A 17,168-nucleotide genomic window follows, 5' to 3' on the forward strand; every position below is an offset into this window, starting at 1 on the left:
TGACACAGGTGCAAAAGCAGTTTCAATGGAAGAGGGATAGGTTTGTCAACAAATGGTGTTAGAACAATCAGACAACAACAGGCAAAAAACTGAACCCTTCAACCTAAGCCTCACCCCTTACACAAAACTTAACCCAAATGAATAACGGACTTAAATATAAAAAGCAAAAGTAGCCGGGCACGGTGGCTCATGCCTGTAATCCCAGCACTTTGGGAGGCCGAGGTGGGTGGATCACCTGAGGTCAGGAGTTCGAGACCAGCCTGGCCAACCTGGCGAAACCCCGTCGCTACTAAATATACAAAAATTAGCCAGGTATAGTGGTGGGCACCTATAATCCCAACTACTAGGAAGGCTGAGGCAGGAGAATCGCTTGAACCCGGGAGGCAGAGGTTGCAGTGAGCTGAGATTGCACCACTTCACTCCAGCCTGGGTGAAAGAGCAAAACTCTGTTTCAGAAAAAAAAAAAAAAAAAAGCTATAAGTTTTTTGGGGGGAAGGTGAAAATCTTAGGCTATAAGGCTAGGCAAAGAGTTCTTAGATTTGAAACCAAAAGCAGGCTGCATAACAGGAATAATTAACAAACTGGATTCCATCAAAATTAAAAACTTTTGCTCTGTGACAGACCCTGTTAAGAGGAGGAAGAGATAAGCTACAGATGGAGAAAACAGTTGCAAATCATGTATTTCACCAAGGCTTTGTATATAAAATACATAAAGAACTCTTGAAACTCAGTCCAATTAGGAGATGGGCAAACCACATGAAGAGACATGTCATTGATGAGGATATACAGGTGACAAATAAGCACATGAAAAGATGTTCAACGTCACCAGCTATCATATAAATACATATTAAAATCTGGATGAGATGTCACCAACACTTATCAAAGTGGCTAAAATAGAAAGACTGATAACACCAAATGTTGACAAGGATGAGGAGAAACTAGGTCACTCACACATTGGTGGTGGGAATATAAAATGGTACTGTCACTCTGGGAAATAGTTTGACAATTTTGTTTTTTTTTTAATTGAAAGTAGATGTACCAGCATTTGCACTCCTGGACATTTATCTCAGAGAAACGAAAACTTATATTCATACAGAAGTGTATACAAAAATGTTCATAGAAGCTTTATTTGTAATAGACCAAAGCTGTAAACTACCCAAATGTTACTCAGTGGGTTAACAGTCATACAAATCATGGTTCACCCATCTCATGGAATACACTCAGCAGTGAAAAAAAAAAGTAGAAACATCAAAATGTCCATTAACTGATGAACAGCAAACAAAATGCGGTAAAATGCACACAATGAAATATTATTTGTCAATAAAAAGCACCGAAGTACTGATACATGCTACCATGTGGATCAACCTTGAAAACATGCTAAGTGACAGAAGCCAGATGCAAAGGACCACACGTAAAATGACTCCGTTTATATGAAATGTCAGAATAGGCACATCTATAGGACATTAGTGGTTGCCAGAAGCTGGGTATGTGTGTTGTGGGGGGACATGAGTGGTGACAGCTAAGGCGTGTGGGGTTTCTTTTTGGGGTGCTGAAAATGTTCTAAAATTGACTGTAGTGATGAACATGTAACTCTGTGACTATACTGAGCCACTGATTGTTACTCACTTTAAATGGGTAAATTGTGTAGCATGTGGATTATATCTCAATGAAGTAGTTTAAAAACTTTTTATAATGAAGTGACTATTGATACACACAACTTGGAGAACCTTAAAGAAATTATGACAAGTGAAAAAGAACCAATCTCAACAGGACATATACTGCAGATTTCATTTATATAATATTTGTGTTTTTTTCTTTATTTTTGCTCGTTTCCTTTTTGAGACAGTCTTGCCCTGTCACTCAGGCTGGAGTGCAGTGGTGCAATCTCAGCTCACTGCAACCTCCGCCTCCCGGGTTCAAGCAATTCTCCTGCCTCAGCCTCCTGAGTAGCTGGGATTACAGGCACCCACCACCACACCCAGCTAATTTTTGTATTTTTAGTAGAGATGGGGTTTCACCATGTTGGCCAGGCTGTTCTGGAACTCCTGGAACTCCTGACCCCACTCAGCCTCTCAAAGTGCTGGGATTATAGGCATGAGCCATCGCACCTGGCCCTATTTTTATTTATTTATTTACAGACAGGATCTCACTCTGTCACGCAGGCTGGAATGCAGTACCAGGATCATAGCTCACTGCAGCTTCAATCTCCTGGGTTCAAGTGATCCTTCCACCCCAGCCTCCCGAGTAGCTGGGACCACAGGTGCATGCCACCATATCTGGTTAATTTTTTGTATTTTTGCCATGTTGCCCAGGCTGTCCTTGAACTCCTGGTCTCAGGCTATCCACCCCTCTCAACCTCCCAAAGTGCTGGGATTATGGGTGTGAGTCATTGTGAGAGGTGACAACGTGCTAGCAGCCCTCACTCGCTCTCAGCGCCTCCTGGGCCTCAGCACCCACTCTGGCTGCACTTGAGGAGCCCTTCAGCCCTCCGCTGCACTGTGGGAGCCCCTCTCTGGGCTGGAGGAGTCCGAAGCCGGCTCCCTCTGCTTGCGAGGAGGTGTGGAGGAAGAGGCACCGCCAGGAACCCGGGCTGCTCACCACGCTCCAGGGCCAGCGCGAGTTACGGGTGGGCGCGAGCTCTGTGGCCCGCAGGCGGAGCTGCCCGCAGGCGGAGCTGCCCGCAGGTGCCGCCTCGCGGGGCAGCGAGGGGCTTAGCTCCCGGGCCAGCAGCTGTGGAGGGTGTGCCGGGTCCCCCAGCACTGCCGGCCACCCCAGCACTGCCGGCCCCCGCACCACACTTGAGTTCTCGCCAGGCCTCAGCTGCCTCCCTGTGGGGCAGGGCTCCCGACCTGCAGCCCCGCCATGCCGGAGCCCCCACACCGGTGGGCTCCCGCACAGCCCGAGCCCAAGGGCTAAGGAGTGCGGGTGGGCAGCTGCGGGACTGGTAGGCAGCTCCCCCTCCCCGTGGCCCCTACTGGGGATCCACTAGGGGAAGCCAGCTGGGCTCCTGAGTGGGGTGGGGACTTGGAGAACTTTCCTGTCTAGCTAAAGGTTTGTAAATGCACCAGTCAGCACTTTGTGTCTAGCTCAAGGTTTGTAAAGGCACCAGTGCTCTGTGTCTAGCTAATCTAGTGGGGACTTGGAGAACTTTTGCGTCTAGCTAAAGGATTGTAAATGTACCAATCAGCACCCTATCAAAACGGACCAATCAGCTCTCTGTAAAATGAACCAATCAGCAGGATGTGGGTGGAGCCAGCTAAGGGAATAAAAGCAGGCTGCCAGCGCCAGCAGTGGCAACCCGCTTGGGTCTCCTTCCATGCCATGGAAGCTTTGTTCTTTGCAATAAATCTTGTTGCTGCTCACTCCGTGGGTCCATGTTTCCTTTATGAGCTGTAACACCATGAAGGTCTGCAGCTTCACTCCTGAAGCCATGGAGACCACGAACCCACCAGAAGGAAGAAACTCCGGACACATCTGAACATCTGAAGGAACAAACTGCGGACACATCATCTTTAAGAACTGTAACACTCACGGTGAGGGTCTGCAGCTTCATTCTTGAAGTCAGCGAGACCAAGAACCCACCAATTCCAGACACAATCGTGCCCAGCCTACATAAAATATTTGTAAAATAAAATGATTATACAGATGGAGAACAGACTAATGGTTGCCAGGTGTTTGAGATGGGAGGAAGGGGGTGGGTGTGGCTGTAAAGAGCTAGCACCAGTGAGCTTTGTGGTGATGGTACTGCTATGTATCTTGATTGTGATGGTGGTTATAGGAAGCTACACACGAGATGAAACTACACCCTGCATGCACATACAAATTTTGAATTATACCAATGTCAATATCCTGGCTTTTACATTGAAAATGTTAATATGTCAATATCAGGAGAGGCTGGGTAAAGGGTATAGGGGACCTCTCTGTACACTTCTTTGCAAATTCCTATGAATATTTATTTCAAAATAAAAAGTTTTAAAAACTATGTGGCCTCCTGTGTGGGAGACTAGCCAGTGCCAGATATGCCTGTGACGGAGTGGGGTGCTCAATTAGGTGGGCTGCAGATACAAGTGGAATTCTCTAACTCAGCTTTATCCTGGAGCACAGCTTAGGTTTTGTTCCATCTCTGATTCCTGTGACACATTTCTCAATTCATTCAAACTCTTAGATGAGGAAAGGGCTATGATTAAATGTCAGTCTCTGAAAACCTAGCTCCCTGGACCTCAGGCCTTTAGAGTAGGAACCAGTTCTGGAGAGAAACTTGAATTATGCCTTTGCAATTCCTGAACAGCGGGGTCTGGACCCACAAACAGGGTTGACTCACGAGGGGGTAAAAACGTTCTCAGGGAATGAAAAAGTTTTGGACAGGACGTCCCAAAAAGCCCATGGTGTCCTCTGATTTGGCCAAATCCTTTAGAATAAATAAGACTTCAGCTGCCTCTGGAAACAGCCAGGAAAAAAAAAAAAAAAAAAAAAAGCAGTTATAGAAAATGGTGAGATTAAGAAAAAAAAGCACTGAGAAGCCAGGTACCTCCTGGGATAATAAAAATGCAGTAACACACAAAAATCACATCCTGCTTTAGAATCATATTTTTATCAGCAAATATGACATCTCTTATCTGTTTTAAATTAGAAAAATCAACTCTGCAAGTGAAGGTTTGAAGCTTTTATGTTGCAGGGTCAAACCTCACTTTAAACTTGTCGGCCCCCCAGTGAAACTTGCAAAAGGAGCCGGAGAAATCTCTTAGAATTCTGAGAGGCCCACGGAAGGGATGCATGTTTTCTCACTCTTGTTATTGTTGGTGCCAGTCTGAACACCTTGATCTCGAAGCAATTTATCAGAGCCCTGGTTCTCCCACCATCTGTCTACATGCCAATTGTCTTGGTGAGATTTACACACGAAGCAAATCCAATTAAATGAAGAGACTGCCCCTGGCAGCTCAAAGCATTTCTAACACAGGAAGGCCATGCTCTGGAATCCAGCGGGCATTCTCAAATCGCGGCTGATTATCAGCTACTTCATCAAACAATCTCCAGTTTGCCAGCAAACCACAGGCTGACAAGACAAAGGCAGGGGTCAGTGTGGTTCTAAGATGGTGCTTCAATGTCCGTATTTCATTCATGACAAGCACTGCATGTAGAGGAGTACAGTTTCCTTAGGAATTCAAGAGTAATTTGAACCATTCAATCTCCAGAACCAAAATAACACAAATAAGAGCAAGGGAGTTAAAGGTTTCCCAAATAACTTTCTTTTTCTCAGAAAGTCAACAGGAGTTTGAATTATAGTCTGAAAAAATTAAGCGACACAACTTTCAATTTCCCATTCATCCAGGAAACCCTGTCTCTTCATCCAACACAATTCAGAAAACTTAAAACTGGCCAAATGTGTCTAACTAAAAATGAAGGCTGGACACGATGGCTCATGCCTATAATTCCAGCATTTTGGGAGGCCAAGGCGGGAGGATCACTTCAGCCAGGGAGTTAAGACATCAGTCTGGGGAATACAGGAAAACCCTGTTTCTACTAAAAACTAAAAATACATTGTGGGATGTGGTGGTGAGTGCCTGTTGTCCCAGCTACTCCAGAGGCTGAGGTGGGAGGATTACTTGAGCCCAGGAGTTTGAGGCTGCGGTGAGCTATGACTGAGTCACTGCACTCCAGCCTGGACAACAGAGGGAGACCGTCTCAGAAGAATTAAAAATACAAAAATAAAAATAGGGCCAGGCGTGGTGGCTCATGCCTGTAGTCCCAGCACTTTGGGAGGCTGAGGTGGGCAGATCACGAGGTCAAGAGATCGAAACCATCCTGGCCAATATGGTGAAAACCCGTCTCTACTAAAAATACAAAAATTAGCCGGGCGTGGTGATGGGTGCCTGTGGTCCCAGCTACTTGGGAGGCTGAGGCAGGAGAATCACTTGAACCTGGGAGGCGGAGGTTGCAGTGAGCCGAGATTGGGTCACTGCACTCCAGCCTAGTGATAGAGTGAGACTCTGTCTCAAAAAAAAAAAAAATTAATAAAAATAAAAATAAAGAGCTTTGTGAAGATCAGACCCCCAGGGTCCCGCTGGGATGCTGACTTGGTGAGGCACGTGTGGGTGGGGGTGACTTTGGATGCACTGGTGTTTGCAGAAGTGAGCAGCCACCATTCCTTCCAAGTCGACCTTCTGGGGCTCAGGGTCTCCAGCTAATGGCTCTGAGAGGGTGCTTCAGAGCTTCCTGAGAAATGGAAGCTCTCACTCTGGGAGCGGGGCCTGTGTGTTCTTTTGCGGGTGGCCGTTGTAGAGGGGCTTGCAAGCCTTGTGAGGGCCCTGTGGCTTCTGGGCCTACAGATTCCTCTTCCTTGCTATGAGCCTGCACCCCCAAGGGATACCTCACTTGCCTCAGGCCCCACTCAGGGAAAGCAGGTACCAGCCTCAGCTTCCTCCCTGCTGGGTTGAAAGGCAAGGTCGGAGCCTAAGCCACCAGCGGCACCTTCGTGCGTGCCACTCAAGAGTTATTTGAAGCGAATGAGCCACAGAAGCAGAAATGCCTGTGTTCCTGATTGTTTATTAATGGGGCACAGCAGGAAGTTCGTTTCCATCTGGAATTATCAGCACCACCAGTTGCCACTCTTTTTTCCCCTCAGGGAACTGTTTAAGACCCAGGATCAAGCCAGTGCGCATTCCAGGGCCAGGCTAAAAGCAGCAACAAATAGGAGAGAAAAAAATTATATAGTCTTACCAGTCACCACCACGCAGCTGGGCTGGGAATCCATGAAGACGAAGTGGGAGCTCGCTCTGTGCTTCCTGGGTCAGGCGGCTGCCCAATGGCCGGGCTCTGTGCTCTCTGAGCTCCGGCGTTTCCTCCGCCTGGCCGCGTGCTGGCCTGGGGAGGGGAGCCGCTATGGAGCGGGAGCCCAACCCCTCCTGGCCGCCGGGCTTCCGTAGCGTTCTGGGCCCCGAAAGGCCAAGGATCTGGGGGAGAGTGTTAAGGCGATGCCCCTTCAAAGCAGAACGATCCAGCTCAGGACAGCGGGTCGGAGCGCCAGCAGGGACTTTCTGGACATTTGGGCGTGGGTCAGTTTGTTGTTCAGGATGGTTCAAAGGTGAGCTAAGGGTTTGGCCACCAGCTGTCCCGGTTTGCCTGGGATGGAGGGGTGTCTGGGACGGGTAGAACGTGCTCAAAGGGGTACCGTCCTGGGCACTGTGGGCTACCCTACAAGTCGTTTATTTAGATCTTATTTTTTCCTCTTTAGTAATCCCCGCTCCCTGCCAGAGCCCCTCGTTGTGTTTGGCCATTGTGATTTGGTAAAATTTGATTGCTCTGGAAACTCATTCCACAAAATACGTTACATGTGAGCAGAAGAAAAAAAAAAAAAAGAAGAAGAAAAGAAAAAGAAAGAAAACAAAACCATAGATGAATCTTACCGCGCCTGCCTTTAAAATATTGATTGAAATCTCTGCTGCTGTGGGTCCTCAGGGAGGTTAACCTCTGTGCTCAGGTTTCCTGTTTTGGGAAACAAGGATCACAGCACCGAATCATGTATGGATTCTTTCTGTGCCCCAGGCACTGTCCCCAGCTTCATCAGCCCTGAGGGACAGAGGCTTGCCACCTAGTTAGTGTCTGTGCAGGCTTGGTAGCTCTGCGCTCACCACCCTGCGTTCTGCCTGCGAAAAGTGCTTGCTTGACACTCTGCTGGACTCCTTAAATGTGCCACTGACAGTGAGCCACAGCCGTGGCATGCCACCTGGCTCTGCAGACAGTCCTCCTCTTTTTGTGTCAGAATAACTGAAAAAACTAACATTTGGGGCTATCCCCTCTACTGAAGAAGCTGTTATGCAACATCTTGATCTTTCAGAGAATACTATTAAAAAACAAAACAAAACAGAGCAAACTTTTGGCCAGGTGCACTGGCTCATGCCTTTAATTTCAGCGTTTTGAGAGGCCAAGGTGGGAGGATAGCTTGAAGCCAGAAGTTCAAGATCAACCTAGGCAACATGGCAAGACTGCGTCAATTAAATTTTTTAAAAAGTGGTGTGTGCCCGTAGTCCTGGCTACTTGGGAGGCTGAGGCGGGAGGATCACTTGAGCCCAGTCAAGCATGACTGTACCTCTGCACCCCACCCTGGGTGACAAAGCGATACCCTGTCTCTAAAAATATTCTTAAAATTTTTTTTTTCTTAAGTAAAAATACTATTTTTCAAAAGCTATATAGTAAGAGGAAGAAGAGCCATAATTCTCTGTTCCCATCTAGGCCTGGGTAGGAGAAGCTCCCTTCAGGAAAGCAGGCAGAGCCTCTCAAGCACCGTGCGGCCTCTAGAAAGCTCAGTGTGACAGCAGGACCACGTAGCTGCATCTTCTGAATTGTCCTCCTGATATAAAGCGCTCCCTTTTAATTGGGATCACCTCCAGGGATTAGACCCCACTTGATGGCTTTCTGGGATTCTGAACCAGGCTCAGTTCCCTTTAATTGGCTCCTGGTGTGGGCTGCAGGCTTTTTTACAGCCAAGAACAGGTGGGAAGTGCCATTTGCTCCCATTCGTCTCCCACTCCCTGCCCTGAGAAGCTGGGGCCCACCTTGTGTTGAGTGGGATGCAGAGGACTTTGGACTTGCCTTATTTCACGGAAGTTACCCAGTTTCTCACATTCCCTGAGGCACTTGTGGACTTGGTCTCAACCTCCTCTGGTGAGCAGCTCTCCTGGCTCCTATCACTTACCTAGTTCCATCATGGGGGCTTGGCTTCCCCTGCGCTGTTAAAGGAAGAGATTGGGCCATTAAGAAATGCCCACATTTGGTGTTTTTGTTTGTTTGTTTTTGAGATGTAGTCTAGCTCTGTTGCCCAGGCTGGAGTGCAGTGGCGTGATCTTGGCTCACTGCAACCTCTGCCTCCCAGGTTCAAGCAATTCTCTGCCTCAGCCTCCCGAGTAGCTGGGGTTATAGGCACCTGCTACCACTCCTGGCTATTTTTTTGTATTTTTAGTAGAGACAGGGTTTGACCATCTTGGCCAGGCTGGTCTTGAACTCCTGACCTCGTGATCCACCTGCCTCAGCCTCCCAAAGTGCTGTGATTACAGACATGAGCCACCATGCCCAGCCAGAAATGCCCACATTTGTGAAGTTGGTTGCTGCTAGGGTCCAACTCTACTATCAACATTCACCCATGAGGTCTGGGAATGGGAACTTGTGTTTAAGCAGACTCCCTAAGTGCTAAGACTGCCCGTCTTTAACCATACTACTTTTCTGATAACAAAGCTGAAATTTTCATCATTACTATTTTTTTGATTTGACATGAGCTACTCTTATTTTAACTAAACTGGAATGTGTCCTGGAGTTTTCACTTTCCTGTAATTCACTTATTATTTTTCTGTTCTGAAACTTTCTCTAATTTTGAAATTAATAGAAAAAGAAAACAACAGATATAAAATATTTTACTTAGTCACAGCGATATGTCTATTTGTGTATTCATTCACCTCCCCTCTCCCCACACAAGAAACTCCCAGCATAGTCCTACATTCTGGAATGAAAATAGCTCCAAAAAGTATGGATTTTGAGGTTCAACATCTGCACTTTTCTTTCTTTTTCCATTGTAAAAACAAATGGTCTCTAATAATTGATGTCAAACACAGTCTTCAGGCCGATGAAATACAGTAAGCCTGAGAACGAATAAGGGAACTAAATGGAGCTGTTTTATTTAACAGAAAGCACAGTGATCTTCCTTACAAGCTGGATTCCCGAGAGGAAAATGTTTGTAATCAGATTTGACTCTAGGATTAACAGGGCAAGGTGCAACCCTCTTAGTGAACCGAAAAGTAAGCAACAGTACACAGGTGTTCTCACCAGGGACAGCAAATGGGAGTTGCCAAGATTACAAGATCCCAAGACCTAAACTATTTCACGTGCTGAACTAAACTCAGAACTTTGTGGGATTTGTTTTAAATTTCTCATTGGCAAGTGGTAACTTCCTGCTCTAGCAAGAAAAATGATTAAAGGGGTTTGTTTACTGTCTCTGACACAAACAGCTCTAACAACACGTTTTGTACACTTGACATAAATGAAATTTAATCAAACTGGTCAAAATCCTTTGGGAGGTGGGGAGAAAATAAATCAATCAGCAAGAAGCACTTGTGATTTCCAAAATAATGATAACGTAAGTCTTTCTCTATGTCTAACATCACTGTTTCCAGATAAGCGACTTAGCTCTACTGTAAAACACAACCCATGGCCAAATTGCTTCTTGTCAAAGCACTACGGGATCCTCCAATAATATCACTCTACCAAGGCAGCGTTCAGAACTCACCCTCCCCTACACCTCTGCCTCTGCAGCTTTGTACCCCAGCAGGGGCCAGCCAGCACACGATTTCTGAAAAGGGCCAGAAAATAAATGAATAAATGTAGTGGGCTTTTGCTTTTTTTTTTTTTTTTTTTTTTTGAGACAAGGTCTCACTCTGTGGCCCAAGCTGGAGTGCAGTGGTGCAGTCTCGGTTCACCGCAACCTCCGCCTCCCGGTTCAAGCAATTTTCATGCCTCAGCTCCCTGAGTAGCTGGGATTACAGGTATGCACCACCACACCCGGCTAATTTTAGTAGAGACAGAATTTCACCATGTTGGCCAGGCTGGTCTCAAACTCCTAACCTCAAGTGATCTGCTTGCCTTAGCCTCCTAAAGTGCTGGTATTACAGGCGTGAGCCACTACACCCAGCCCACGCTGTAGGCTATGTGGGCCAGTTGCAACTTGGCTGTTGTGGCGTGAAAGCAGCAATAGATAATATGTAAGTAAATGGGTATGACTGCATTCCAATTATTATTTATGGATGCTGAATTTTGAATTTAATGCCAATGTGTCATGGATTTTGTGTCTTTGGATTTTTTCAGCTATTTACAAGTGTAGAAACTATTCTTATCTCTCAGGCTGTACAAAAACAGGCAATGGCTACATTAGGGCTGTGAGCTGTCATTTGCAAAATCTTTCACTTGAATATTTCTCTTATAGGGCACATGATATGGCTGCTGATATGGTGACCTTATGGTATACAACTAACAAATATTCAGTTAAATGAGTAAATAGATTATAATTAAAATGGAAACAAGAACTAAAAGTGATTCTGAATATTTCATCAAAAAACTCATTGCTTTCCCTTTTTTGTTAAGTTCATCCATTGTTAGAAGAGCATTCTGAAGAGACATGGCCAACATTTTTGTTTTCAAAATTATACTATTTATGATGTGTACTAGGAATTAACAGAAGCAGTTAGTACAATTAATTTTTTACAAAAAAAAATTTACAAACAATTTTTTCCTGGTACAATTAATTTGTTAAAAATTTGGTAAGAACTTTCTCCCACCCCCCAGCACTCCAACCGGGATGTGAATGTGCTGATTGTTCAAGGTGGGATCTGGCTGCTGTGCCCAGGTAGGTTAGGAACCTGAAGCTCTAATTCATCTTCTTGGAGGTATTGGACACTGTACATTCATGTTTTTAAACTTTATACTAAAGCATGCTTCTCAAATGCTTACACCATTTACTTCTTTTAAAATTAAAAACTTGAGGCTGGGTGCAGTGGCTCATGCCTGTAATCCCGGCACTTTGGAAGGCTGAGTTGAGGCAGGCGGATCACTTGAGGTCAGGAGTTCAAGACCAACCTGGCCAACATGGTGAAACCCCATCTCTACAAAAAATAGGCAGGTGTGGTGGCAGGTGCCTATAGTCCCAGCTACTCAGGAGGCTGAGGAAGGAAAATCGCTTGAGCCCAGGAGGCAGACGTTGCAGTGAGCCAAGATCGTGCCATTGCACTCCAGCCTGGGTGACAGAGTGAGACTCCATCTCAATCAATGAATCAATCAATAAAATTAAAAACTTGAGGCGAGGTATGGGGCCATGCTCCTGTATTCCCAGCTACAATAGGAGCTTCTCCCAGCTGTTGAGAGAAGATCGCTTGAGCCTGGGAGGTCAAGGCTGCAGTGAGCTATGATCTCTCCACTCCAGCCTGAATGGGAGGGCAAGACCCTGTCTCTAAAAATGAAAAAAATAAAAACTAAAAATGAAAAAGATGAAACTTTTATAACTTTCTGAAACAACCATTTCAAATGGTTTTAAAACCATCAAGAAATTGGTATGCTAGGATAATCTTCAACATCCCATGGGAAACTGATATTGAAGATACTGGAATTTACAACCTCACCTGTGAATTCTGAATTAATAGTTTTGAGAATGGATGTTTTAAAATTCCTGGCAGGACCAGGTGCGGTGGTTCGTGCCTATAATCCCAGCACTTTGGGAGGCTGAGGCAGGCAGATCACTTGAGGTCAGGAGTTCGAGACCAGCCTGGCCAACATCATGAAACCCCCATCTCTATTTAAAATACAAAAATTAGCTGGGTGTAGTGGCACGCACCTGTAGTCCCAACTACCTGGGAGGCTGAGGCAGGCGAATCGCTTGAACCAGAGAGGCAGAGGCTGCAGTAAGCCGAGATAGCACCACTGCACTCCAGCCTGAGCGACAGAGCTAGACTCCATCTCAAGAAAAAAAAATTAAATTAAATTAAATTAAATTAAATTAAAAATAAAATTCCTGGCCGGGCACGGTGGCTCACGCCTGTAATCCCAGCACTTTGGGAGGCCAAGGTGGGCAGATCACAAGGTCAGGAGATTGAGACCATCCTGGCTAACATGGTGAAACCCCATCTCTACTGAAAATACAAAAAATTAGCCAGGCATGGTGGCAGGTGCCTATAGTCCCAGCAAATTGGGCAGCTGAGGCAGGAGAATGGCGTGAACCCGGGAGGCAGAGCTTGCTGTGAGCCAAGATCGCACCATGGCACTCCAGCCTGGGCAACAGAGCAAGACTCTGTCTCAAAAAGTACAGTACAATACAATACAATACAATTCCTGGCAGTATTCTATGATATATCACAAGGTGATATTTCTGTTACATTTTGTAAGAGAAGGATTTGTCTTTATTTTTCTTCTGTCTTATATTTTTCCCTTAGATTTTTGCTAAGTCTTGATCACTTTTTTTTTTTTTTAGGGACTACAGCTCCTTGACTACAAAGTAACAACTGTTGCAAAAGGAAGTTTTCTACTTGTTAAAATCCAGTAGCTTGTTAGTCCTATTGTTTAAATACTGGATTTTTCTTTCAAATTTCACAAATATCTTAGGAATGACTGGAACATTTGTGTTCTTAACACTGAGGAAATCCTTGTGTAGACGAATGAGGCCAGATGGAGGGTGCAGCAGAGAGCTTAATATCCTCTTGGAATGGAAGGAGGGGGCCATATTAAAACATGCTCCAGGACTTCCAGGGGCCCCTATTTTCCAGTATACACACATAAGAGGCATTTTTCTTTTTTCCTTGATTGGGGTCAAGGGTAATTTTTGTGTCAGAAGTGAGTGCTAAGGGGCTGAGTAGGTTTGAGAAAGGCTTAGAGATCCAACTTATAGACAATTCAATTATAATATTTATGATCACTGATTTTTAAAAATTACTGGACCTCTTAAAAAAGGTTGGATATGAGACTGGTATATACTGAAGCTAATAGCTTTCTCTTTTTAAAGAGATAGTGTCTCTCTCTGACGACACACAGGCTGGAGTTGGAGTACAGTGGCACTATCAGAGCTCACTGCATCCTCAAACTCCTGGGCTCAAGCGATCCTCCCATCTCAGCCTTCTGTGTAGCTGGGACCACAGGTGTGTGCCACCATGCTTGGCTAATTTTTTAATTTTTTCTTTTTTGTAGAGATGGAGTCTTGCTATGTTGCCCAGGCTGGTCTTGAACTCTTGGCCTCAAACGATCCTCCTGCCTTGGCCTCCCAAAGTATTGGGATTATAGGTAGGAGCCACCTCTCAGGGTCTAAGAGTTTTCTTATATATCAGCAATAACTAACTCTAACGTAATTGGAAAAAAGAAAGAGCCCATCCACAATACCCTTCAGACAGAAATGTATGAGATCCCTTTGGGGAAGACTGTGGAACTGGCGGGGTGTGGTGGCTCATGCCAGTAATCCCAGCACTTTGGGAGGCCAAGGCAGGTGGATCACCTGAGGTCAGGAGTTCCAGACAAGCCTGGCCAACATGGTGAAACCCTGTTCTCTACTAAACATACAAAAATTAGCCAGGTGCAGTGGTTCGTGCCTGTAATCCCAGCTACTTGGGAGGCTGAGGCAGGAGAATCGCTTGAACCCAGGAGGCGGAGGTTGCAGTGAGCCGAGATCGCACCATTGCACTCCAGCCTGCGCAACAAAAGTGAAACTCTGTCTCAAAAAAAAGAAAGAAAGAAAGAAAGAAAGAAAGAAAGAAAGAAAGAAAGAAAGAAAATGGTGGGACTTTAGAAAAAAAAAACATAGAAGACCCGAATAAACCAAAGGATGCTATGTTCTATAATGGGAAGATTCAAAACTTTTAAAATGTTAATGCAAACCGATGTTAAAGACTAGATGTAACTGGCTTGCCTTCCCAGATATCCAAATATATGCTAAAAGTTAGGGTAATTAAAATAGTGCAATATTGTTGTAGAAATAGGAAAACTGTCAATAAAATAGCTAGAATGTAAATGAGAATTTAATATACAGTTAAAGAGATAATTCAAAAATTAGTAGCAGAAAGAATATACCATTTAATGCTGTGGGAACCATAATATATAGCCAGATCCATTCCTTGTGCCATATAGGTCAGTAAATTCTGATTGGATTAAAATTCAAATCTGAAAATCAAGACAGTAAGAATGCTAGAAGTAAATTTAGAAGAATTATTTTCTAGTTTTGGAGTAGTTTCAAATTACTCATGCGAGACACAAAACTCAGAAACTAAAAGGAAAAGAGGAGGTATTTGACTAATACTGACTTTGGAAATAGGAGTTGAATAAGCAGCAGGGAACTTTTCAGTTCATTAGTCTGTATATATACTGTATACACGCACACACACATATTTTAAAGGAACTGTTCAGGCACTATACACGTAATTTTTTTTTTTTTTTTTTTTTTTTGAGACAGAGTCTTGCTCTGTCCCCCAGGCTGCAGTGCAGTGGCGTGTTCTCGGCCCACCAGCACTCCCAGCTAATTTTTTTGTATTTTTAGTAGACATGGGGTTTCACCGTGTTAGCCAGGATGGTCTCTTATCTCCTGACTGACCGTGTTAGCCAGGATGGTCTCGATCTCTGACCTGGTGATCCACCCGCCTCGGCCTCCCAAAGTGCTGGGATTACAGGCGTGAGCCATGGCGCCCGGCCCCATACGTGTAATTTTTTAAAAACAAGAGAACTTTTAAAAATGTAAAAAAATGTACACCAAAAAATATATACTTCTTCATACATTGAAGCAATATATTTTACATTTTTACAGCAGACATTAATGAACCTTTAGTCCTGTGTGCCTGTGGCTGACTGCCACAAGTACTGCTTGAGACCATAACTATGACAGTTACTACTGTTACTACTTGAGACGGTCATTACAAGACTGAACGAAGGCACAAACGTAGAAATGATAAAGGAAGGAAGGGAAGAAGGGAAGGGAAGAAGGGAAGAGGAGGGGAGGGGAGGGAAGGGAAGGGGAGAAAGAAAGAAAGAAAGAGAGAGAGAGAAAGAAAAAGAAAGAAAGAAAGAAAGAAAAGAAAGGAAAGGGAAGGAAGGAAGGAAGGAAGGAAGGAAGGAAGGAAGGAAGGAAGGAAGGAAGGAAGGAAGGAAGGAAGGAAGGAAGGAAGGAAGGAAGGAAGGAAGGAAGGAAGGAAGGAAGGAAGGAAGGAAGGAAGGAAAAAAGAAACTGTTTTAAAGGAAGGGGAAACGCGGAAGAAGAAGGGAGCGTCCCGCTTCTAGTGGGCAAAGGCAGCCCCCCGAGCTTCCACAGCCCTTCGTATTTATTGGGACAATGAGCAGGGAGGAGGCGATAAGATTGGTCAGCTGCTTAATTGATCACCAGTTCCCATTACTAACAGGCTTCAATTATGTCTAATCATAAAAACACTTGCGCCTGGGTCATGACTGCCCTCAGCAGCCCTTCTGGGCGGCAGACACAGTTTGTCAGTTTGCCAGCACCCTACTCTCATGAGAAACAGTTTGCTGCTTACTCACGTGGCTTCCAGTGGTATAGTGAGTTGATCACGACCCTCAATCTTTCGGCCTCTAAAAGCCGCCGGCGGGGGTGGGGAGGTGCCAGCCTGCTGAGGCCTTTGGGTTCCTAGGCTTCTGGCATTTTAAAACCACCACTGCATTCCACCTCCTCTTGGATAACACCCTGAAACAGGCCAAGAAGAAATACAGGGGGAAAAATTACCTGCTGTTGTATATTTCTATTTCAAATGAATACTAGCTGAACATTTACTAAATAACATTGTTAGGTATAAGCAAAAGCGGGCTTATAATAGTTGGGTGAGGACAAGGGAAAGACTTTGAAATGGGCAGAAAAGATTACTGGATGTCCTGCAGGTTCAGTGTGCTTTGGCCTATTTTTCAACTGTGTAAATTTTCGCCGCCGCCGCCTATTTTTCAACTGTCTAAATTTTCACCGCCAAAGCCGCCACCAAAGTCGCCAAAGCCGCCAAAACCGCCGCCGCCACAGCCTTCTCAAAAGCCGCCGCCAAAGCCGCAGCCGCCAAAGCCGCTGCCAAAGCTGCCGCCGCCGCCGCCTCCTCCTCCTCGTCCTCCTCCTCGTCCTCCTCCTCTCTCTCCTCTCTCTCCTCCTCCTTCCTTCTAGTAAGCTTACTGGAGTGAAACTTGAACATTTTCAAAAAGGGTTAACGCAAATGATTCTTTCCAAAGAAATAGAAATAATAGAAGTGTGACGGGGCGTGGGAAAGGGTTGAGATGTGCCCGTTCAGGCCCGGGGCACTGGCGAGGGTGTGCGTGTGAGTGGGGGGTGGGGGCGTTAACGGTTTTTTCTCCCCACAATGAAAGAGAAATAGTAAATTCTCCTGGGGGCGGCGAATCAGGTGGGAAGGTGGAGCCAACGCTCCTTGCAAACTGTCGGGGGAGCCAGGGGTTGGTAGCAGGGAAGACTGTTCGGTGGTGACCCTGGGGGAGGAGGAGGGAGCGGGGAGCGGGGGCAGCCCCGGGGGAGGAATGGGAGAGGGAGGAGGACGCGAGGGGCACAGGGACAGCCTCCGGGGCGGGGCGCGGTGCCACCCGAACCCGAGGATGGAGGCTGAAGCCGCCCGCGAAGCTGCAGGTAAGGGGAGCCGCTCTGGCCCGGCCCAGGGCAGTCCGCC

At 45.7% G+C, this 17,168-nt stretch overlaps 1 protein-coding gene and 1 long non-coding RNA gene across 5 annotated transcripts in view; one reads left to right on the top strand and one right to left on the bottom strand.

Annotated features, from left to right (window-relative positions):
• Positions 1-6,843, bottom strand: part of PGPEP1L (pyroglutamyl-peptidase I like) — a 49,712-nt gene extending 42,869 nt beyond the window's left edge. For all 4 annotated transcript variants that reach the window (XR_010588313.1, XM_065548504.1, XM_015453440.3 and 1 more), the window contains exon 1: positions 6,718-6,843. Coding sequence is in view for 2 of the 4 variants with exons in the window: in XM_015453440.3 (XP_015308926.3) it covers positions 6,718-6,751 (34 nt within the window). In the remaining 2 variants the exon portion in view is untranslated. The remainder of the gene's footprint in view (positions 1-6,717) is intronic.
• A 76-nt stretch (positions 6,844-6,919) lies between these two features.
• LOC135971919 (uncharacterized) lies at positions 6,920-9,419 on the top strand. The gene is made up of 2 exons (XR_010588314.2): positions 6,920-7,081; positions 7,232-9,419. It is a non-coding gene; the product is annotated as an uncharacterized lncRNA (long non-coding RNA).
• The last annotated feature ends 7,749 nt before the right edge of the window (positions 9,420-17,168 follow it).

Source organism: Macaca fascicularis, chromosome 7 (assembly GCF_037993035.2).
Source record: "Macaca fascicularis isolate 582-1 chromosome 7, T2T-MFA8v1.1".
Lineage (NCBI taxonomy): Eukaryota > Metazoa > Chordata > Mammalia > Primates > Cercopithecidae > Macaca > Macaca fascicularis.